The sequence below is a fragment of the Coregonus lavaretus genome, assembly GCF_964263955.1.
Source record: "Coregonus lavaretus genome assembly, chromosome: 11".
NCBI lineage: Eukaryota > Metazoa > Chordata > Actinopteri > Salmoniformes > Salmonidae > Coregonus > Coregonus lavaretus.
Window position 1 is genome coordinate 8,894,410 of NC_139998.1, and position 25,040 is coordinate 8,919,449.

General features: G+C 42.6%; 1 protein-coding gene across 4 annotated transcripts in view; it reads right to left on the bottom strand.

The window, feature by feature from the left end:
- Positions 1 to 5,288: 5,288 nt before the first annotated feature.
- LOC311137455 (copine-8-like) overlaps positions 5,289 to 25,040 on the bottom strand; it is a gene marked incomplete at both ends in the record, with an annotated part of 78,692 nt that continues 58,940 nt past the window's right edge. For all 4 annotated transcript variants that reach the window (XM_084171968.1, XM_084171971.1, XM_084171970.1 and 1 more), the window contains 5 exons: positions 5,289 to 5,495; positions 5,835 to 5,908; positions 6,819 to 6,876; positions 8,090 to 8,192; positions 21,132 to 21,259. In XM_084171968.1, coding sequence (XP_084028094.1) covers positions 5,289 to 5,495; positions 5,835 to 5,908; positions 6,819 to 6,876; positions 8,090 to 8,192; positions 21,132 to 21,259 — 570 coding nt within the window. The remainder of the gene's footprint in view (positions 5,496 to 5,834; positions 5,909 to 6,818; positions 6,877 to 8,089; positions 8,193 to 21,131; positions 21,260 to 25,040) is intronic.

Below are 25,040 nucleotides of genomic sequence, written 5' to 3' on the forward strand. Positions count from 1 at the left end.
TATATTTCATCTGTAGGTGCTACAAAGCAAAAATTGGTGTCATATGAAGCTTTACCGCTTGCTCTGTAATATGAGTAGTATATTGATTTCAATAACAATTTTCTTACATTCATTTATTAATAATATTGACAATTTTTGATTTGGCAAATGTTTTAATATATTGTTGAATAGACTCTATTCATATTACAGAATAAGTGGTAAAGCTTCATATAACACACATTTTTGCTTTGTAGCACCTACCGATTAAACATTATGGAGTCTTAAAGGAGGCCTGGATAAGGCAAAAATGTCATAAATGTGCCAACTTTTATGAATTATTTCTCAATTTTAAATTTATATACAAATGTGAAATACAGGTAACTGCCAAAATAAAGGAAACACCAACATAAAGTGCCGCCAGAACATCTTCAATGCGCCTTGGCATTGATTCTACAAGTGTCTGGAACTCTATTGGAGGGATGTGACACCATTCTTCCACAAGAAATTCCATAATTTGGTGTTTTGTCGATGGAGGTGGAAAACACTGTCTCAGGCGCTGCTTCAGAATCATCTCCCATAAGTGTTCAATTCGGTTGAGATCTGGTGACTCAGACACACACACACCCTTTAAACCACCTATGATTTTGAGACTCCTCTTTCAAAGTCACTGAGATCTCTTCTTCTAGCCATGGTAGCCAAAATAATGGGCAACTGGGCATTTTTATGATGGGATGTTAATTGCTTAATTAACCATACCTGCTTTCAATATACTTTTTATCCCTCATTTACTTAAGTGTTTACTTTATTTTAGCAGTTACCTGTATATGTCAATAATCCTTCCTCCAAAAGGACCATTCTATGGTGTACATTTCGTGAAAGTCCCCCAAATCATGGTATTTTTTTTGTCTGGGTTTCGTAAGGAATCACTCTTCTTCTATGGTTCCAATCCACTGTGTTCTACTGCAGAACTGGTTCTATTCATCTCTGTGTTATAACCAGTGATACTACATTGTGCTGCAATCCAGCTTCCTTTTCTCATAGCGCCACATTAACATTATTATTACATCAGGAGGAAAACTGAAATATTGCAAATAATCAGTCAATAATCAATCAAAAATCATAATTATACCATGGCATTGTTGAATACTCCTTTCTGATTGCCTTGAAGGGCATTCTAGAGCGTGCATTATTTCCCTATGCACGGTAGAATTCAATGGCTATAGTACATTTTTACAAGTTTTGTTTGAGCTGCTTATGAAAACAAAAGTCGAATTGAAAACAGTATTGGTATTGTTGAATTCGATTTTCATAATAGCAAGCTAGGACTGATGGTTTGGTTACCTAAACTAAAAAGTATGTTTGTTTGGTTACCACGGCAACTACTGTAGCTCTCTAGTAAACTTGCTACTTCAGTGGATGTTGAACACATTTTTACCGGCAAATGAACACATTTCTCATGGCAAATGTGTTAGATTATAGCCATGATATAAAAGGGATAATCAACTCGAGGCTCTATGCGTTCTCTGGAAAATAATGCAACTCCGTGGAAGGTCAGTTCCACTCCGGACACACCTTCCACGTCGTTCATTATTTTCCATAGAACGCATAGCCCCTCGTTGATTATCCCTTACATTATGCAAATATTGGATTTTTGGGTGGGATAAGACAAAAATAACATCCTGCACAGTGAGACAGTACGTGCAAACAATAATTGGATGAGTTTCTTTTGAAAAACGGTAATCACTCATTTGTTGAGTATAGCCCATTAATCTAATTTACATTCTCACAGTGCAAGACTAATTAAGTTTTGACCTATCCCTGAAACTCATTTCACCAGGTTTAACAGTGTTGGTTATACAGATCAGAAGGATAAAATGCAGAAACTGAGTAAATCATCCAGGTCACACATTTAAATGAGGCAGTCTAACAAGGAACCAAAAGGTCTCTGTGAGAGTGTTTATAGAATTGAATGTGTTTTAGCTTATTGAGAGTAGAAACTGGAATGAATGTCCAAACTGACAGTAGTTATAAGTTCTGTATCTACAGTGAGGGAAAAAAGTATTTGATCCCCTGCTGATTTTGTACGTTTGCCCACTGACAAAGAAATGATCAGCCTATAATTTTAATGGTATGTTTATTTGAACAGTGAGAGACAGAATAACAACAACAAAATCCAGAAAAACGCATGTCAAAAATGTTATAAATTGATTTGCATTTTAATGAGGGAAATAAGTATTTGACCCCTCTGCAAAACATGACTTAGTACTTGGTGGCAAAACCCTTGTTGGCAATCACAGAGGTCAGACGTTTCTTGTAGTTGGCCACCAGGTTTGCACACATCTCAGGAGGGATTTTGTCCCACTCCTCTTTGCAGATCTTCTCCAAGTCATTAAGGTTTTGAGGCTGACGTTTGGCAACTCGAACCTTCAGCTCCCTCCACAGATTTTCTATGGGATTAAGGTCTGGAGACTGGCTAGGCCACTCCAGGACCTTAATGTGCTTCTTCTTGAGCCACTCCTATGTTGCCTTGGTCGTGTGTTTTGGGTCATTGTCATGCTGGAATACCCATCCACGACCCATTTTCAATTCCCTGGCTGAGAGAAGGAGGTTCTCACCCAAGATTTGACGGTACATGGCCCCGTCCATCGTCCCTTTGATGCGGTGAAGTTGTCCTGTCCCCTTAGCAGAAAAACACCCCCAAAGCATAATGTTTCCACCTCCATGTTTGACGGTGGGGATGGTGTTCTTGGTGTCATAGGCAGCATAACAACAAAAACATCCAGATAAACGCATGTCAAACATTTTATAAATTGATTTGCATTTTAATGAGGGAAATAAGTATTTGACCCCCTCTCAATCAGAAAGATTTCTGGCTCCCAGGTGTCTTTTATACAGGTAACGAGCTGAGATTAGGAGCACACTCTTAAAGGGAGTGCTCCTAATCTCAGTTTGTTACCTGTATAAAAGACACCTGTCCACAGAAGCAATCAATCAATCGATTCCAAACTCAATCAGATTCCAAACTCTCCATCATTGCCAAGACCAAAGAGCTCTCCAAGGATGTCAGGGACAATATTGTAGACCTACACAAGGCTGGAATGGGCTACAAGACCATCGCCAAGCAGCTTGGTGAGAAGGTGACAACAGTTGGTGCGATTATTCGCAAATGGAAGAAACACAAAAGACCTGTCAATCTCCCTCGGCCTGGGGCTCCATGCAATATCTCACCTCGTGGAGTTGCAATGATCATGAGAACGGTGAGGAATCAGCCCAGAACTACACGGGAGGATCTTGTCAATGATCTCAAGGCAGCTAGGACCATAGTCACCAAGAAAACAATTGGTAACACACTACGTCGTGAAGGACTGAAATCCTGCAGCGCCTGCAAGGTCCCCGTGCTCAAGAAAGCACATATACAGGGCCGTCTGAAGTTTGCCAATGAACATCTGAATGATTCAGAGGAGAAATGGGTGAAAGTGTTGTGGTCAGATGAGACCAAAATGGAGCTCATTGGCATCAACTCAACTCGCCGTGTTTGGAGGAGGAGGAATGCTACCCATGACCCCAAGAACACCATCCCCACCGTCAAACATGGAGGTGGAAACGGGGCCATGTACCGTCAAATCTTGGGTGAGAACCTCCTTCCCTCAGCCAGGGCATTGAAAATGGGTTGTGGATGGGTATTCCAGCATGACAATGACCCAAAACACACGGCCAAGGCAACAAAGGAGTGGCTCAAGAAGAAGCACAATAAGGTCCTGGAGTGGCCTAGCCAGTCTCCTGACCTTAATAACATAGAAAATCTGTGGAGGGATCTGAAGGTTCGAGTTGACAAACGTCAGCCTCGAAACCTTAATGACTTGGAGAAGATCTGCAAACAAGGGTTTTGCCACCAAGTACTAAGTAATGTTTTGCAGAGGGGTCAAATACTTATTTCCCTCATTAAAATGCAAATCTATTTATAACATTTTTGACATGCGTTTTTCTGGATTTTTTTGTTGTTATTCTGTCTCTCACTGTTCAAATAAACCTATCATTAAAATTATAGACTGATAATTTCTTTGTCAGTGGGCAAACGTACAAAATCAGCAGGGGATCAAATACTTGTTACCCTTACTGTATGTTCTGAATATAGGCGAGTAAAATGTTGACTGTAAATGTAAAATGTAATTTCACTTTGTGACAGACAAAGGCGATGTCGTAAACCAAAAGGTTGACTGAAATATTTCTTAATAATTCTACTGAACATCCTGCCTTTCCAAAACATACATACACAGGGTTTAGCGTCATGACGCAAAGTGAGAGGTAGAAACAAAAGAGAGAATGCTTCTGAAAATACAAACAACATTTTCTCATGAGCTCCAAACTTTTAAAAAGTAAGACAAGTCAGAGGACACACATGGAAGTGGTGTAACTAACTGGTATGTATGTTTTTGACTCCTGGGCATGGATGAAGATTCCATTATTCCAAAATCCTTATGAGCATGGCGACTGTGAATGTATCCAACAGATAGAGGCTGTGTCCCTAATGGCACCCTACTCTCTATACACTGCATTACTTTTGACCAGGGCCCATAGGGCTCTGGTCCAAAATAAGTGCACTATGTAGGGAAAAGAGAACCATTTGGGATGCAGAGAGAGAGTAAGGCTGGTTGAGTCCCTGCTGCATTTGACAGGACCAGACTCTGAAGGGAAGGGAGTACCCTTGTGAGGCAGGCAGACAACAGAGTGTAAGTAAGAGAGCGAGTGGGACTGTCTGAAAGGTGGTAGTTGGAAAAGAAACAAACGACTAGGAGGCCCTGAGTGCAAGATTCACACTGCATGCATACCCCTCTACTAGAACGCGCTCCGTTTTTACAACCAAAAATACAAATGTATCCACGAGTACCAATCCTCCTCTTCATCCTCAACTTTTGTAAACATTTAGAAAGAGACCGTTGGTGAGAGAGAAGTGGGGTTGAGAGGAAGAGTAGGGCATAGAAATAAGAGACAGCAATGTTCTTCTGAACGGTTCTTCACAGATTGGATGCTGCTCCTGGTTGGTCAGACCAGTAAACTGTGTCCTCTGACCTCTAAGCTCTGACCTCTGAGGGGAAGTCCTTCCTGAGGGACACTTTAAACGGAAGCAAAACACCTTGCTGTCCTTTCTGCAGATAGGAATTCAGAATTTACAAAAGTGCAACATGACAGTGGAAACGGCAGTTGGTTTCTTCTGACCGCCATCGTCAAACTCCAGTGAGGAAGAAGAAGCAAGAAAGAAGAGGCCGGGGGGAGGGAAGGGGTCTTACCTCTCAGAGGGGTCTTACCCCTCAGATTCGGCTGACCCGTCGGGTGAGGAGGGGGTGCACGGCGGGGGCGGGGGTGTAGGCAGGGGGGCAGGGGCCTGGTTTGATGCACCTGGTCCTCATGTAGGAGAGGAACTGGTCAGGGATCTCAGCCAGGACCTCCTTGGCCAGACGGGCCATACTCAGAATGTGGTTCCCCCTGCGGTCGATGTAGTCACGAAATGGAACAAACTGGATGGAGAAAAGGAGGGGAGGAAGAGAGAAGGAACGAAGGAGGGGAGGTAGGGAGGAGGAGAAGGAGTGGGGGGAGACAGGGAGGGAAAGAGTTCAGCAATTCTGTTAGAAAAAGATAACAATGAATAGAGAGGAATACAATGGATAAAGAGGTGGAGGAGGAAAAAATAAAGAATACAAGTGAAGATATGGGAAGAATGACATTTACAAACATTTACATGACATTCTATTGATTCTAGAATGTAAGCCTATTTCCATAGACACTGAAACTCTGCTTTAATATATGCTTTTCATTCTATAGGCATGCATTGAGGCACAGAGAATGCTCTATAATACCTGAACAATGTCTCTCTCTGCGAACCTCCCTTGGGATGAGATCCTCTCTTCATCTCCATCAAGCTCAATCATTTCTGAGGAGAAGAAAAGCAAGCGAGACACAGAGAGAGAGAGAGAGAGAGAGAGAGAGAGAGAGAGAGAGAGAGAGAGAGAGAGAGAGAGAGAATCACATCAGTCAGCCATGCCATGTCAGAACAAAGCCCACATCGACATGTCAACATCATCAGTGCCACGGTGCATGACACATCGTAGGCTACACATACTGTACTGTTGTCCGTGTGCACTGACTTCACACACTACATTACAACAGAGAGCCAGTAAGCGCACTACACAAGATGACAATGTTCCATTGCCTGCCATGTAGTTTGAGTACAGAGAATGTGTTTGTGTGTAGAGCGGTGAAATCCTTGGTTGTAAGTTTAACATTGCACGCTACTGGGTGAGTGATGAGTGATGCGCGTATGGTGAAGTATGTGCTGGGATACGTGTAAGGGAAAGCAACCATGTGTAGCGGCACAGGGAGGGACGTCATGCTACTGTGCACATTGACTTTATAAGCGTGATAATGTTTAATGCCCATTGACTTTAGAGGCTAATTGCTCATAAGGAATGAATGTGTTTATTATGGAGCTGGAGTGTTATATGAATTGTAAACATCTCTTTCCAATAATAAGAGAGGAGAGGTGAGGACTCGATCTGTTCCTAAATAAAGGTGAATGAAAATGATGACAAATGACTGTAAAACGTCACAAATGAGCATCGCCATTTAGAAAGACATAAACAAAGTGGCGGATGGGAAACAAATGAGAGAGAGGGAGAGGAAAGAAAGAGCGAGAGGGAAAGGAGAAGAGAAGAGAGGGAGAACCGGGTGAGGGGCGTAATAATGGATTTAACACAGAGAAGAGATGAGAGAATACACATAGAAACACATATGCGTGCACACGCACGCACACACCCACCCACATTCCATTATTCCTGTCTTACCATTAAATTCTGCTGGTCCAACCCCGACAATTATAATTGACATGGGCAAAGTAGCCGCCTTTGGAGGTGGAGGGGGGAAGAGAGAGCGAGAGTGATGATAGAGGAGACAGGAGAGCGAGAGAGAGAGAGAGAGAGCGAGAGAGAGAGAGAGAGAGAGAGAGATGTTTCAAAGAAAAAGAGAGCCTGAGGAAACAAGTTTCTTTTCAACGTCAATGTCAATAACCAGCGTTATCTAAAACGCCACAGGCTGTCAGAGAAATACTCCCAATTAATACACTCCCAATTAATGTACACTGTAAGTACTGTAATAGCCTCTCTACTTCTCATATAATGGTACAGCAGAGATCGACTGTCATAAGATGGATAATGTTTTCCAATTCTGCTCCTTTATGCGATTTGGTTTCCATCTTCTGCTGAGCCTTTATAGGACTAAAAAACTATTTGTGAAAAAGTAGTAGAATCTGTCGAACCTTTGTAGGACTAATTACTGGATTAGCACCTCTCTAATTTCATGCATGTACAATTTGTGTCTAAACCCCAGCCAGCCAGACAGCTTATAAATGAACCTTATTTCCATCCTCTCCCTCAGCGGATGTCTATTACATTGCATAGTGGGTTGAGTGGGTTGCCATTCGCCAAAGGCTGGATGAGAATGATAGATGTTATCACTGTGTTTCATAACTTTTTATTGCCATTAAATTGGCAGAGATATGAGGAACATCTATTTCTGGGGTTGCTTGGTACTCATTGTTCTCATATCTTACTCCACAATCACATTACAGGATGTAGGGAAACTTGTGTAACACAGAGTAGCGATTCTGTCTCTATGTAACACCATTTTGGAATCAGGCCATTCCAAAACAGCATTTCTCAACGTAGACAGAAAAACACCATAAATCAGGGGTGTCAAACTCATCCATCGAGTGCCTAGTGTCTGCAGGTTTTTGGTTTTTCCTTTCAATTAAGCCCTAGACAACCAGGTGTGGGGAGTTCCTTACTAATTAGTGACCTTAATTCATCAATCAAGTACAAGGGAGGAACGAAAACCCGCAGCCACTCGGCCCTCCGTGGAATGAGTTTGACACCTGTGCCATAAACGATAACAATATCAACGTTGGGTCCAACCAACTATATATAGAACAGCCCCAAGATACACGTTTACAATGGACATGTTTGAAACACATTTTAAGTCCTAGGACTCCTTTCCTATTTTTACAGGTCTGGTGGCATACTGTAAATTATGGGAAATAATACTTTTGACATGTACGTACGTTTACAATGGACTCCTTTGTCTGGGCCATGTCGGTGATGACACCGTCCGAGATGATAAGGAGGATGAAGTACTGGGAGCCATCTTTCACTGAATGTGCATACCTGGAGTGGGGGAGAGAAAGAGAGAGAGCAGAGGAGACGAGAGGAGAAAGAGAGAGGTTGGTGGGAGGAGAACAGAGAGGAGAGCAGGATGAGATGCACTGGGTAATCAATAAATCAACCAATTGAATGTATTTATGAAACTTATTTTGTGTTAGCCTATGAGCTCTCATTAATCTAATCTACTCTCATGCCTGGAACTCTAGTCATTTGTTTGGCTGATGGTTGAGGCCCATATCTGGACTATAACTTCCCACGGGGGGCCAGTATGAAAATAAAAAAGAATAATGTATGCACTAACTGTAAGTCGCTCTGGATAAGAGCGTCTGCTAAATGACGTAAATGTAAATGTAAATGTAATAACCCTAGGGGGTGTTCCTCGGTTTAATAATGTTACCATTGACTTAGTCTTGACCCCTGGGCCCACGCAACAGCCACACACACACACACACACACACACACACACACACACTGCACGCTTTCTGAGTGACACATTAATACAGCCACAAGTATTGGGAGAATTACGGTCTTGCTTGACACTGGAGCCACTTATTTGTGTGAAAATGACTTCCCTCAGTGTGTTTTGGTCACACTGAAGATAAATGAGCTATGAACGGCAAAGCTATTCTTAGGCCACGTGGGCGGACGGATCAAACCGAGAAATAAATGGGATTTGAGGGGCGAAGAGGGATTGAGGAGAAAGCTTGTTACAGTCAATCTTGTGTGTGTGTATAGATGACTTGGCAAGATGTCCTAATAGTGAACACCAAATAGAGCATGTACAGCACAGGGACACCACACGATACGGAGAGACACCAAGTCCAGTTTTCTTCTGCTCGGATAAAATGACCATTAATCAACCATGTGGACAAGGCGACACTCTCTTAGTCTCAGATAGTGTCAGTCTACTGGTCGATAGTACAAAGCCTTATTGGTTTTCAACAACTAACTCTCTGTATGCAACGTTGAATTAATAATTTGGAACAACATTGAATAATTTTGGATGCAGAGGAGGAGGAGACTGCTGACTGCTTGCTTCCGTTTGCAGTTTATTTTATTGCTGCAATAAGTAAGGAATTGCACTGGAAGCTGGAAAGCGACCATGTATCATCCTAATCTTGTTTGAAGTGTAGTTTTTTCATATAAAGGCACTGGTGTGATTTTGCTGTAATCTAATCTGAGCTCAGATTTCTCATCTATTTGTGTGATGGTGGTAAATTGTGACATTTAGGCTACTGCTTTCATGTGTGGTTACTTATGTTCCGTGAGTGGGTGGGGAAAGTATTTTCTTTTCTGATCACAGTCCGGCAGGCAGACCTACAGGTAATTGCCAAAATAAAGGAAACACCAACATAAAATGTCTTAATAGGGCGTTGGGCCACCACGAACGGCCAGAACAGCTTCAATGCGCCTTTGCATAGATTATATAAGGGTCTGGAACTCTATTGGAGGGATGCAACACCATTCTTCCATGAGAAATTTCATAATTTGGTGTTTTGTTGATGGTGGTGGAAAACGCTGTTTCAGGCGCCCCTCCAGAATCTCCCATAAGTGTTCAATTGGGTTGAGATCTGGTGACGGACACACACACACACACACACACACACACACACACACACACACACACACACACACACACACACACACACACACACCTCTGCTCATTGGAGACCCCTTCACACATACCTCTTCTTCTAGCCATGGTAGCCAAAATAATGTGTGGAAGCACCTGCTTTCAATATACTTTGTATCCCTCATTTACTCGTGCTTCCTTTATTTTGGCAGTTACCTGTATGTTGCTCATCGATCACCTGCATGGATGTTGGTCAGTTACACACAAAGCACAAATTATTTTCTCCAACTGCGAAGGCCAGAAGTGATCATAAGGTTTGTGTGTGTGTGCTAATGCCAGTACAGTAAGTATTGATTCCAGTGGGCGGCTGAGCTATTAGAACATTTATTTTCATCTGGACTTCCTCCAGGGGGTCACAGGTCACTGTGGAACAACAGAAGAACACAGGAAAATGCTACCTAATGACCATCCCATGTTATTGTACCACTGTGAATGGCCACAGTAGGAGTTGAATAGAATGGCACTGTGTGTGCTCATCCAAATAATCTTGGCTCCTGGACTCTGTCCATGCATTTCAAGGCTGCGTTGAGACAGTGACTTATCAATGACACAAGACCAGCTCAGTTAATCCCTACAATTGTGTTGCTGAGTTGTCATAATGCTGCAGCAAATGCACAGTGCATTCGAAAAGTATTCAGACCCCTTGACTTTTTCCACATTTTGTTACGTGACAGCCTTATTATAAATTGGTTAAAATGTTGTTTCCCTCAACAATCTACACACAATACCCCATAATGACAAAGCAAAAACTGTTTTATTTTTTATTTTTGCAAAGGCATTAAAAATACAAAACCAAAATATCAAATTTACATAAGTATTCAGACCCTTTACTCAGTACTTTGTTGTAACACCTTTGGCAGTGATTACAGCCTCAAGTCTTCTTGGGTATGACGCTACAAGCTTGGCACACCTGTATTTGGGGAATTTCTCCCATTCTTCTCTACAGATCCTCTCAAGCTCTGTCAGGTTGAATGGGGAGCGTCGCTGCACAGCTATTTTCAGGTCTCTCTAGAGATGTTTAGATCGGGTTCAAGTCCGGGCTCTGGCTGGGCCCGGACTTGAACCCGGTTGTCTTGGCTGTGTGCTTAGGGTCGTTGCCATGTTGGAAGGTGAACCTTCGCCCCAGTCTGAGGTCCTGAGCAGGTTTTCATCAAGGATCTCTCTGTACTTTGCTCTGTTCATCTTTCCCTCGATCCTGACTAGTCTCCCAGTCCCTGCCGCTGAAAAACATTCCCACAGCATGCTGCCACCACCATGCTTCACCGTAGGGATGATGCCAGGTTTGCTCCAGACGTGCCGGTCGGCATTCAGGCCAAAGAGTTCAATCTTGGTTTCATCAGACCAGAGAATCTTGTTTCTCATGGTCTGAGAGTCCTTTAGGAGCTTTTTGGCAACTCCAAGCGGGCTCTAATGTGCCTTTTACTGAGGAGTGGCTTCCGTCTGGCCACTCTGCCATAAAGTCCTGATTGGTGGAGTGCTGCAGAGATGGTTGTCCTTCTGGAAGGTTCTCCCATCTCCACATAGGAACTCTGGAGCTCTGTCAGAGTGACCATTGGGTTCTTGGTCACTTCCCCGACCAAGGCCCTTCTCCCCCGATTGCTCAGTTTGGCCGGGCGGCCAGCTCTAGGAAGGGTCTTGGTGGTTCCAAACTTCTTCCATTTAAAAATGATGGAGGCCACTGGAGGTTTTTGCTCAGACAGGCACTGTCAACCGTGGGACCTTACATAGACAGGTGTGTGCATTTCCAAATCATGTCCAATCAATTGAATTTACCACAGGTGGACTCCAATCAAGTTGTAGAAACATCTCAAGGATGATCAATGGAAACAGGATGCACCTGATCTCAATTTCGAGTCTCATAGCAAAGGGTCTGAATACTTATGTAAGTAAGGTATTTCTGTTTTTTATTTGTAATATATTTGCAAACATTTCTATAAACCTGTTTTCGCTTTGTCATTCTGAATACTATCCGAATGCACTGTATGTGTGAAATGCTTCATAATGTACGTGATATCAACAGAGAGGTATATTTTCTGGGTGATTTCAATATTGACTGGCTTTCATCAAGCTGATCACTCAAGAAAAAGTTTCAAACTGTAACCAGTGCCTGCAACCTGGTTCAGGTTATCAGTCAACCTACCAGGGTAGTTACAAATTGAAGTCATCAACGTATTAATACTGCATGAATTTGCTTTAAAGCAGTATCCAAATCCATCAGATGTAGTGATCACAATATACAGTGAGGGAAAAAAGTATTTGATCCCCTGCTCATTTTGTACGTTTGCCCACTGACAAAGACATGATCAGTCTATAATTCGAATGGTAGGTTTATTTGAACAGTGAGAGACAGAATAACAACAAAAAAATCCAGAAAAACGCATGTCAAAAATTGTATGAATTGATTTGCATTTTAATGAGGGAAATAAGTATTTGACCCCTCTGCAAAACATGATTTAGTACTTGGTGGCAAAACCCTTGTTGGCAATCACAGAGGTCAGATGTTTCTTGTAGTTGGCCACCAGGTTTGTACACATCTCAGGGGGGATTTTGTCCCACTCCTCTTTGCAGATCTTCTCCAAGTCATTAAGGTTTTGAGGCTGACGTTTGGCAACTCGAACCTTCAGCTCCCTCCACAGATTTTCTATGGGATTAAGGTCTGGAGACTGGCTAGGCCACTCCAGGACGTTAATGTGCTTCTTCTTGAGCCACTCCTTTTTTTTGCCTTGGCCGTGTGTTTTGGGTCATTGTCATGCTGGAATACCCATCCACGACCCATTTTCAATTCCCTGGCTGAGGGAAGGAGGTTCTCACCCAAGATTTGACGGTACATGGCCCCATCCATCATCCCTTTGATGTGGTGAAGTTGTCCTGTCCCCTTAGCAGAAAAACACCCCCAAAGCATAATGTTTCCACCTCCATGTTTGACGGTGGGGATGGTGTTCTTGGGGTCATAGGCAGCATTCCTCCTCCTCCAAACATGGCAAGTTGAGTTGATGCCAAAGAGCTCCATTTTGGTCTCATCTGACCACAACACTTTCACCCAGTTCTCCTCTGAATCATTCAGATGTTCATTGGCAAACTTCAGACGGGCCTGTATATGTGCTTTCTTGAGCAGGGGGACCTTGCGGGCACTGCAGGATTTCAGTCCTTCACGGGGTAGTGTGTTACCAATTGTTTTCTTGGTGATATGGTCCCAGCTGCCTTGAGATCATTGACACGATCCTCCCGTGTAGTTCTGGGCTGATTCCTCACCGTTTTCATGATCATTGCAACTCCACGAGGTGAGATCTTGCATGGAGCCCCAGGCCAAGGGATATTGACAGTTATTTTGTGTTTCTTCCATTTGCGAATAATCGCACCAACTGTTGTCACCTTCTCACCAAGCTGCTTGGCGATGGTCTTGTAGCCCATTCCAGCCTTGTGTAGGTCTACAATCTTGTCCCTGACATCCTTGGAGAGCTCTTTGGTCTTGGCCATGGTGGAGAGTTTGGAATCTGATTGATTGATTGCTTCTGTGGACAGGTGTCTTTTATACAGGTAACACACTGAGATTAGGAGCACTCCCTTTACGAGTGTGCTCTTAATCTCAGCTCATTACCTGTATAAAAGACACATGGGAGCCAGAAATCTTTCTGATTGAGAGGGGGTCAAATACTTATTTCCCTCATTAAAATGCAAATCAATTTATAACATTTTTGACACGCGTTTCTCTGGATTTTTTTGTTGTTATTCTGTCTCTCACTGTTCAAATTAACCTACCATTAAAATTACAGACTGATAATTTATTTTGTCTGTGGGCAAACATACAAAATCAGCAGAGTGCTGGATGACCTTTCTTTGTATGCACAGGGTGTCATGTCTCCAAAATACTAAATAAATGACCACCCATAGAATTAGGAATTAGAATACTTAATAATTATAGTGGGATCTCAATGTGACCACAAGACTCTCTTTGGTCCATGCGTATCTAACAGACTCTCTTTGGTCCATGCGTATCTAACAGACTCTCTTTGGTCCATGCGTATCTAAGGACCAGACGCTTGCGTGGACTAGAGCTAGTTTATATAAAGTGCTCAAAAGTCGTTGACACCCAAAACCAAAAGAAACAAGGGATAGCACCCCTTCGGACAGCAGGGGGCGCCCTGCCTCTCTCTCACCTGGCCAGACCCACTGCCTCTCTACGGACCCCTGCTGCCCCTGCTACCTGGATACAAACCAGACATAGCAGCTTCTTCAACAAGCAACACACTTCCTTTCCACATTACTCTATCAAGCGAAGAAATGGAATCATTGTAATATTAGCTGACATCAGCTCTGATACAGTATGTGCTCAACCGTCACTATAATGGTGCTGTTCTTCATACTTGACTCTGATCTATGAATTGAATCTCTCGATACTGCCCCACTATTACCAGAGACGGCACTATAATATAGACCAGGGATGGGCAACTTTGATGGGGGTTCCAGTCGGAACTCAGTCGGGGGGAGAAATTGATCCGCGGGCCTGCAAAAGGCCAGTTGCCCATCCCTGATATAGACATAACTACTTGAGCATTTTAATAGGACTCACTTAAAAAAGCCTGAGCTCGCTAAGTGAGACTTGATCACAGTGGGTGAACCTGTCAAACGGAGAGCTTCCATGGGTGTCTGTCAGCACAGCACAGCACAGGCAGCCTCACTCTCTCCTTCAGCTTCTCTCTGAGATAATTACCCATGCTACATCTGTCCCCACCAGCTCCGTCTCAGCCTATGCAAGAAAACCCAAACACACACCCAACGTTCCTGACTTTATTAACCTGCCACCTTCAGTTGACACTCTCAGCATAATATTTGTATTTATACATACTCAAGAGAAGTTGCTACTTTAATTGCGTTGCATCTCCAGACTTATCATTGGAAATTGTATGCCTCTTAAATAGTTGAGAAACTGCTTTGGTGTACAGTGATCCCTCGCCACTTCGCGGTTCACTTATCGCGGATTCGCTATTTCGCGGATTTTCATAATGCATTTTTTTTTTTTTTTTGGTGCATTGTGCTCTGCATTCTGATTCGCTAAAAACTCACTCCCGCTTCTTGTATCAAAACATGCTACGAATTGTGCTATCATTTTGTCGTCTCGTGCAGTTATGTGTACGTACATAAAACAGCTTGGCAAATTTACATTAAGTTGGCCAAATTATCTTGTAATTTCGAACATCTTCTAAACCCATAATGTCGACGAAACGGCCTACACGTGAGTCACTGTATTTGTATACATGTAATAGTTGCTAATTGTAAAAAAAAAAAAGTTTTCTATTTCGCGGATTTCACTTATCGCGGGTCATTTTCGGAACGTAACCCCCGCGATAAACGAGGGATTACTGTATACTATGATGTTTCAGAACACTTTTTAAAGATTTTGGTGGCAAATTATTCTTTAGCAGTGGGGTTTCAAAACTGACTGACATCTTGTTGAATTGATTTGGACAGACTACTTTCTTTTTTTTTATAGGAAAAGGTACACTTTTCCACAAGATGTCAAATGTCAGAATTGTCACTAGATTCTATGTTAACTTAAGTGTGTGATCTTTAGCACATAAGGTAGGCTAAAACTGAGACTGATGTGATGCTGTGTACTACACGGAACAGAAAACCATTCAATGGGTGACAGTATGAAAAATGTATGCACTCACTAACTGTAAGTCGCTCTGGATAAGAGCGTCTGCTAAATGACTAAAATGTAAATGTAAAATGGGATCAAATACTTTATTCCCTCACTGTAGTACCCATATCTAGGAAAACCAACGTTCCAAAGGCTGGGCCTAATATAGTGTATAAGAGGTCATACAATACGTAGTGATTCTTATGTTGATGATGTAAAGAATATTTGCTGGTCTGTGGTGTGTAATGAGGAGTAACCAGCTGCTGCACTTGACACATTTATGAAATTTCTTATTCCAGTTACTAATAAGCATGCACCCATTAAGAAAATGACTGTAAAAATGGTTAAATCCCCTTGGATTGATGAGGAATTGAAAAATTGTATGGTTAAGAGGGATCAGGCAAAAGGTATAGCAAACAAGTCTGGCTGCACAACCGATTGGCAAACATACTGCAAATTGAGAAATCATGTGAATAAACTGAATAAAAAGAAGACGAAGAAACTACGCTATGAAACAAAGATAAATGACAAAGAATGATAGTGAAAAGCTTTGGAGCACCTTAAATGAAAATTTGGGCAAAAAGGCAAACTCAGCGCCATCATTCATTGAATCAGATGGCTCATTCACCACAAAACCCACTGATATTGCCAACTACTTTAATGATTTTTTCATTGGCAAGATTAGCACTTAGGTATGACATGCCAGTAACAAACGCCGACACTTCACATCCAAGTATAACTGAAAAAATTATGAAAGACAAGCACTGTAATTTTGAATTCCGTAAAGTGAGTGTGGAAGAGGTAAAAAAATGGTGGATCAACAATGACAAGCAACCGGGGTCTAACTACTTGGATGGAAAATGATTGAGGATAATAGCGGACGATATTACCCCTCCTATTTGCCATATCTTTAATATGAAAGTGTGTGCCCTCAGGCCTGTTGGGAAGCAAAAGTCATTCCGCTACTCAAGAATAGTAAAGCCCCCTTTACTGGCTCAAATAGCTGACCCATCAGCCTGTTACCAACCCTTAGTAAACTTTTGGAAAAAATGGTGTTTGACCAGATACAATGTTATTTTACAGTAAACAAATTGACAACAGACTTTCAGCACGCTTATAGGGAAGAACATTCAATAAGCACAGCATTTACACAAATGACTGATGATTGGCTGAGAGAAGTTGATGATAAAAATAATGTAGGGGCTTTTTTGTTAGACTTCAGCACGGCTATTGACAGTATCGATCATAGTCTGCTGCTGGAAAAACGTACAGTTGAAGTCGGAAGTTTACATTCACCTTAGCCAAATACATTTAAACTCACAATTCCTGACATTTAATCCTAGTAAGAATTCCCTGTCTTAGGTCAGTTAGGATCATCACTTTATTTTAAGAATGTGAAATGTCAGAATAATAGGAGAGAGATTGATTTATTTCAGCTTTTATTTCTTTAATCACATTCCCAGTAGGTCAGAAGTTTACATACACTCAATTAGTATTTGGTAGCATTGCCTTTAAATTGTTTAACTTGGGTCAAACGTTTCGGGTAGCCTTCCCCAAGCTTCCCACAATAAGTTGGGTGAAATTTGGCCCATTCCTCCTGACAGAGCTGGTGTAACTGAGTCAGGTTTGTAGGCCTCCTTGCTCGCACACGCTTTTTCAGTTCTGCCCACAAATCTTCTACAGGATTGAGGTCAGGGCTTTGTGATGGCCACTCCAATACATTTACTTTGTTGTCCTTAAACCAAAGTACGATCTTTGTCCCCATGTGCAGTTGCAAACCGTAGTCTGGCTTATTTATGGCGGTTTTGGAGTAGTGGCTTCTTCCTTGCTGAGTGGCCTATCAGGTTATGTCGATATAGGACTCGTTTTACTGTGGATATAGATACTTTTGTACCTGTTTCCTACAGCATCTTCACAAGGTCCTTTGATGTTGTTCTGGGATTGATTTGCACTTTTCGCACCAAAGTTCATTTATCTCTAGGAGACAGAACGCGTCTCCTTCCTGAGCGGTATGACGGCTACGTGGTCCCATGGTGTTTATACTTGCGTACTATTGTTTGTACAGATGAATGTGGTACCTTCAGGCGTTTGGAAATTGCTCCCAAGGATGAACCAGACTTGTGGAGGTGTAAAAAAAAAATCAGAGGTCTTGGCTGATTTCTTTAAATTTTCCCATGATGTCAAGCAAAGAGGAACTGAGTTTGAAGGTAGGCCTTGAAATACATCCACAGGTACACCTCCAAATGACTCAAATGATGTCAATTAGCCTATCAGAAGCTTCTAAAGCCATGACATCATTTTCTGGAATTTTCCAAGCTGTTTAAAGGCACAGTCAACTTACCGTATGTAAACTTCTGACCCACTAGAATTGTGATACAGTGAATTATAAGTGAAATAATCTGTCTGTAAACAATTGTTGGAACAATTACTTGTGTCATGCAAAAAGTAAATGTCCTAACTGACTTGCCAAAACTATAGTTTGTTAACAAGACATTTGTGGAGTGGTTGAAAAACAAGTTTTAATGACTCCAACCTAAGTGTACAGTCGTGGTCAAAAGTTTTGAGAATGACACAAATACTAATTTTCACAAAGTCTGCTGCCTCAGTTTTGATGATGGCAATTTGCATATACTCCAGAATGTCATGAAGAGTGATCAGATGAATTGCAATTAATTGCAAAGTCCCTCTTTGCCATGAAAATGAACTTCATCCCAAAAAAACATTTCCACTGCATTTCAGCCCTGCCACAAAAGGACCAGCTGACATCATGTCAGTGATTCTCTCGTTAACCCAGGTGAGAGAGTTGACGAGGACAAGGTTGGAGATCACTCTGTCATGCTGATTGAGTTAGAATAACAGAATGGAAGATTTAAAAGGAGGGTGGTGCTTGAAATCATTGTTCTTACTCTGTTAACCATGGTTACCTGCAAGGAAACATGTGCTGTCATCATTGCTTTGCACAAAAAGGGCTTCACAGGCAAGGATATTGCTGCTAGTAAGATTGCACCTAAATCAACCATTTATCGGATCATCAAGAACTTCAAGGAGAGAGGTACATTTGTTGTGAAGAAGGCGTCAGGTCGCCCAAGAAAGTCCAGCAAGCGCCAGGACCGTCTCCTAAAGTTGATTCAGCTGCGGGATCGGGGCACCACCAGTGCAGAGCTTGCTCAGGAATGGCAGCAGGCAGGTGTGAGTGCATCTGCACGCACAGTGAGGCAAATACTTTTGGAGGATGGCCTGGTGTCAAGAAGGGCAGCAAAGAAGCCACTTCTCTCCAGGAAAAATATCAGGGACAGACTGATATTCTGCAAAAGGTACAGGGATTGAACTGCTGAGGACTGGGGTAAAGTCATTTTCATAAAGTCATTATGAATCCCCTTTCCGATTGTTTGGGTCATCCGGAAAACACCTTGTCCGGAGAAGACAAGGTGAACGCTACCATCAGTCCTGTGTCATGCCAACAGTAAAGCATCCTGAGACCATTTATGTGTGGGGTTGCTTCTCAGCCAAGGGAGTGGGCTCACTCACAATTTTGCCTAAGAACACAGCCATGAATAAAGAATGGTACCAACACATCCTCCGAGAGCAACTTCTCCCAACCATCCAAGAACAGTTTGGTGACGACCAATGCCTTTTCCAGCATGATGGAGCACCTTGCCATAAGGCAAAAGTGATAACTAAGTGGCTCAGGGAACAAAACATCAACATTTTGGGTCCATGGCCAGGAAACTCCCCAGACCTTAATCCCATTGAGAACTTGTGGTCGATCCTCAAGAGGCGGGTGGACATACAAGAACCCACAAATTCTGACAAACTCCAAGCATTGATTATGCAAGAATGGGCTGCAATCAGTCAGGATGTGGCCCAGAAGTTAATTGACAGCATGCCAGGGCAGATTGCAGAGGTCTTGAAAAAGAAGGGTCAACACTGCAAATATTGACTCTTTGCATAAACTTAATGTAATTGTCAATTAAAGCCTTTGACACTTATGGAATGCTTGTAATTGTACTTCAGTATACCATAGTAACATCTGACAAAAATATCTCATAACACTGAAGCAGCGAACTTTGTGAAGACCAATACTTGTGTCATTCTCAAAACTTTTGACCATGACTGTATGTATACTTTCGACTTCAACTGTATGTGTTATGGCTTTACACCCCCTGCTATATTGTGGTTAAAGAGTTACCGGTCTAACAGAACACAGAGGGTGTTCTTTATTGGAAGCCTCTCCAACATAACCCAGGTAGAATCAGGAATTCCCCAGGGCAGCTGTCTAGGCCCCTTACTTTTTTAAATATTTACTAACGACATGCCACTGGCTTTGAGTAATGCCAGTGTGTCTACGTATGCGGATGACTCAACACTATACACTTCAGCGACTGAAATGACTGCCACTTAACAAAGAGCTGCAGTTAGTTTCAGAATGTGTGGCAAGGAATACGTTAGTCCTAAATATTTCAAAAACTAAAAGCATTGTATTTGGGACAAATCATTCACTAAACCCTAAACCTCAACTAAATCTTGTATTGAATAATGCGGAAATTGAGCAAGTTGAGGAGACTAAACATCTTGGAGTAACCCTGGATGGTAAACTGTCATGGTCAAAACATATTGATACAACAGTAGCTAGGATGGAGAGAAGTATGTCCATAATAAAACGCTGCTCTGCCTTCTAAACAACACTATCAACAAGGCAGGTGATGGGGAATCCATGTATTTGCGTGATTTGTTTAATATTAATAGTTAATAATTAATATGCTTAACAATAGTAGAGACATTTCTTAACTACCAACGCTGTGCTTTTCATAAGGAGGGTTCCCTCTAGCTCCCTGCAGCTGGTCTGGGCGTGTAGTCAAGGACATGGGATTGAGATAAAAAAAATTACAATTGGCTCAGAACAGGGCAGCACGGTTGGCCCTTAAATGTACATGGAGAGCTAACATTAATAATATGCACGTCAATCTCTCATGGCTCAAAGTGGAGGAGAGATTGACTTCATCACTACTTGTTTTTGTAGGAAGTGTTGACAAGCTGAATGCACCGAGCTGTCTGTTTAAACTACTAGCACAAAGCTCGGACACCCATGCATACCCCACACGACATGCCACCAGAGGTCTCTTCACAATCCCCAAGTCCAGAACAGACTATGGCACAGTACTACATACAGCCATGACTACATGGAACTCTATTCCACATCAGGTAACTGATGCAAGCAGAAGAATCCGATTTTTTTTTTAAAGATAAAAATACACCTTATTGAACTGCGGGTACTGTGAAGAGACAAACACACACACAGGTACAGACACAGGCATACGCACACAAACGCTAGCACACGCACTCTACACACACGTACATTGTAATATTGTTGTATGTTAGTATTATACATGTTGTATTGTAGATACGTAGTGGTGTAATAATGTTATATAATGTACTGTTTTATCTTTTGTTTTATGTGTGATGTAAGTGCCTTAATGTGTTTGGACCCCAGGAAGAGTAGCTGCTGCCTCGGCAGGAGCTAATGGGGATCCCTAAAAAATACAAATACATGGTGGGTGGTTCTGAGTGTATTTGTATGTGTGTGCTGTCTGTGTCTGTCTGTGTATGTGTGTGTTGTCTGTGTGTGCGAGCATGCGTGTGTGTGCATGTGAATGTGTGTGCGACCTACCTGGCCACGTGGTTAATGACAGGGGAGAAGTGTGTGGGTCCATAGAGTCGAACAGACTTGAGGCTTTGGTAGTAAGCCTCCATCACCCCCTCTATCCCAATGCAGTACGGATTCTGGGGGTTCCCATTCTGCACAGACACACAAAGAACAAACAATATAGGAATACATTAATTGATTATCAATGAATCAATCAATCACATTGATTTAAAAGCACATTGTACACTACCGTTCAAAAGTTTGGGGTCACTTAGAAATGTCCTCATTTTCGAAAGAAAAGCAATTTTTTTGTCCATTAAAATAACATCAAATTGATCAGAAATACAGTGTAGACATTGTTAATGTTGTAAATGGCTATTGTAGCTGGAAACTGCTGATTTTTTTATGGAATATCTACATAGGCGTAAAGAGGCCCATTATCAGCAACCATCAGTCCTGTGTTCCAATGGCACGTTGTGTTTGCTGACCTTCTAGGCAGTTGCAAAGAAAAAGCCATATCTCAGACTGGCCAATAAAAATAAACGATTAAGATGGGCAGTCTGAGATATGGCTTTTTCTTTGCAACTCTGCCTAGAAAGTCAGCATCCCGGAGTCGCCTCTTCACTGTTGACGTGGAGACTGGTGTTTTGCGGTTACTATTTAATGAAGCTGCCAGTTGAGGACCTGTGGATGCACCTGTTTCTCAAACTAGACACTCTAATGTATTTGTCCTCTTGCTCAGTTGTGCACCGGGGCCTCCCACTCCTCTTTCTATTCTGGTTAGAGCCAGTTTGCGCTGTTCTGTGACGGGAATAGTACACAGCGTTGTACGAGATCTTCAGTTTCTTGGCAATTTATCGCATGGAACTGCATTCATTTCTCAGAACAAGAATAGACTGACAAGTTTCAGAAGAAAGTTATTTGTTTCTGGCCATTTTGAGCCTGTAATCAAACCCACAATTGCTGATGCTCCAGATACTCAACTAGTCTCAAGAAGGCCAGTGTTATTGCTAATTTAAATCAGCACAACAGTTTTCAGCTGTGCTAACATAATTGCAAAAGTGTCACATGATCTCAGTATATATACACCTGTTCTGAACGGCTCCAGAGTCTGCAACACCACTAAGCAAGGGGCACCACAAAGCAAGCGGCACCATTTTGTATTTTTTTATTTCACCTTTATTTAACCAAGTAAGCCAGTTGAGAACAAGTTCTCATTTACAACTGCGACCTGGCCAAGATAAAGCAAAGCAGTGCGATAAAAACAACAACACAGAGTTACATATGGGGTAAAACAAAACATAAAGTCAAAAATACAACAGAAAATATATATACAGTGTGTGCAAATGTAGCAAGTTATGGAGGTAAGGCAATAAATAGGCCATAGTGCAAAATAATTACAAATAGTATTAACACTGGAATGATAGATGTGCAAGAGATGATGTGCAAATAGAGATACTGGGGTGCAAATGAGCAAAATAAATAACAATATGGGGATGAGGTAGTTGGGTGGGCTAATTTCAGATGGGCTGTGTACAGGTGCAGTGATCGGTAAGGTGCTCTGACAACTGATGCTTAAAGTTAGTGAGGGAGATAAGAGTCTCCAGCTTCAGAGATTTTTGCAGTTCGTTCCAGTCATTGGCAGCAGAGAACTGGAAGGAATGGCGGCCAAAGGAGGTGTTGGCTTTGGGGATGACCAGTGAGATATACCTGCTGGAGCGCATACTACGGGTGGGTGTTTCTATGGTGACCAATGAGCTAAGATAAGGCAGGGATTTGCCTAGCAGTGATTTATAGATGGCCTGGAGCCAGTGGGTTTGGCGACGAATATGTAGTGAGGACCAGCCAACAAGAGCGTACAGGTCACAGTGGTGGGTAGTATATGGGGCTTTGGTGACAAAACGGATGGCACTGTGATAGACTACATCCAATTTGCTGAGTAGAGTGTTGGAGGCTATTTTGTAAATGACATCGCCAAAGTCAAGGATCGGTAGGATAGTCAGTTTTACGAGGGCATGTTTGGCAGCATGAGTGAAGGAGGCTTTGTTGCGAAATAGGAAGCCGATTCTAGATTTAACTTTGGATTGGAGATGCTTAATGTGAGTTTACAGTCTAACCAGACACCTAGGTATTTGTAGTTGTCCACATACTCTAGGTCAGACCCGTCCAGAGTAGTGATTCTAGGTCGGGTGGGCGGGTGCCAGCAGCGTTCGATCGAAGAGCATGCATTTAGTTTTACTAGTGTTTAAGAGCAGTTGGAGGCTACGGAAGGAGTGTTGTATGGCATTGAAGCTCGTTTGGAGGTTTGTTAATACAGTGTCCAATGAAGGGCCAGATGTATACAAAATGGTGTCGTCTGCGTAGAGGTGGATCTGAGAGTCACCAGCAGCAAGAGCGACATCATTGATATACACAGAGAAAAGAGTCGGCCCAAGAATTGAACCCTGTGGCACCCCCATAGAGACTGCCATAGGTCCATACAACAGGCCCTCCGATTTGACACATTGAACTCTATCTGAGAAGTAGTTGGTGAACCAGGCGAGGCAGTCATTTGAGAAACCAAGGCTATTTAGTCTGCCAATAAGAATGCGGTAGTTGACAGAGTCGAAAGCCTTGGCCAGGTCGATGAAGACGGCTGCACAGTACTGTCTATTATCGATCGCGGTTATAATATCGTTTAGGACCTTGAGCGTGGCTGAGGTGCACCCATGACCAGCTCGGAAACCGGATTGCGTAGCGGAGAAGGTACGGTGGAATTCGAAATGGTCGGTTATCTGTTTGTTAACTTGGCTTTCAAAAACTTTCGAAAGGCAGGGCAGGATGGTTCTAGAGTGTCACCCCCTTTGAAGAGGGGGATGACTGCGGCAGCTTTCCAGCTCAGTGCAGTGGGCAGCTGGGAGGAGGTGCTCTTATTCTCCATGGACTTTACAGTGTCCCAAAACTTTTTGGAGTTAGTGCTACAGGATGCACATTTCTGTTTGAAAAAGCTAGCCTTTGCTTTCCTAACTGCTTGTGTATATTGGTTCCTAACTTCCCTGAAAAGTTGCATATCGCGGGGGCTATTCAATGCTAATGCAGTACGCCACAGGATGTTTTTGTGCTGGTCAAGGGCAGTCAAGTCTGAGGAGAACCAGGGGCTATATCTGTTCTTAGTTCTGAATTTTTTGAATGGGGCATGCTTTTTTAAGATTGAGAGGAAAGCACTTTTAAAGAACAACCAGGCATCCTCTACTGACGGAATGAGATCGATATCCATCCAGGATACCTGGGCCAGGTCAATTAGGAAGGCCTGCTCGCTAAAGTGTTTTAGGGAGCGTTTGACAGTGATGAGGGGTGGTAGTTTGACCGCAGATCCGTTACGGACGCAGGCAATAAGGCAGTGATGGCTGAGATCCTGGTTGAAGACAGCGGAGGTATATTTAGAGGGTAAGTTAGTCAGGATGATATCTATGAGGGTGCCCATGTTTACGGATTTAGGGTTGTACCTGGTAGGTTCCTTGATAATTTGTGTGAGATTGAGGGCATCTAGTTTGGATTGTAGGATGGCCGGGGTGTTAAGCATATCCCAGTTTAGGTCACCAAGCAGTACGAACTCTGAGGATAGATGGGGGGCAATCAATTCACATATGGTGTCCAGGGCACAGCTGGGGGCTAAGGGGGTTCTGTAGCAAGCGGCAACAGTGAGAGACTTATTTCTGGAAAGGTGGATTTTTAGAAGTAGGAGCTCAAACTGTTTGGGCACAGACCTGGATAGTATGATAGAGCTCTGCAGGCTATCTCTACAGTAGATTGCAACTCCACCCCCCTTGGCAGTTCTATCTAGATGGAAAATGTTGAATTTTTGGTGGCCTTCCAAAGCCAGGATTCAGACACTGCTAGAACATCAGGGTTGGCGGAGTGTGCTAACGCAGTGAATAACTAAAAGGCTTCTGA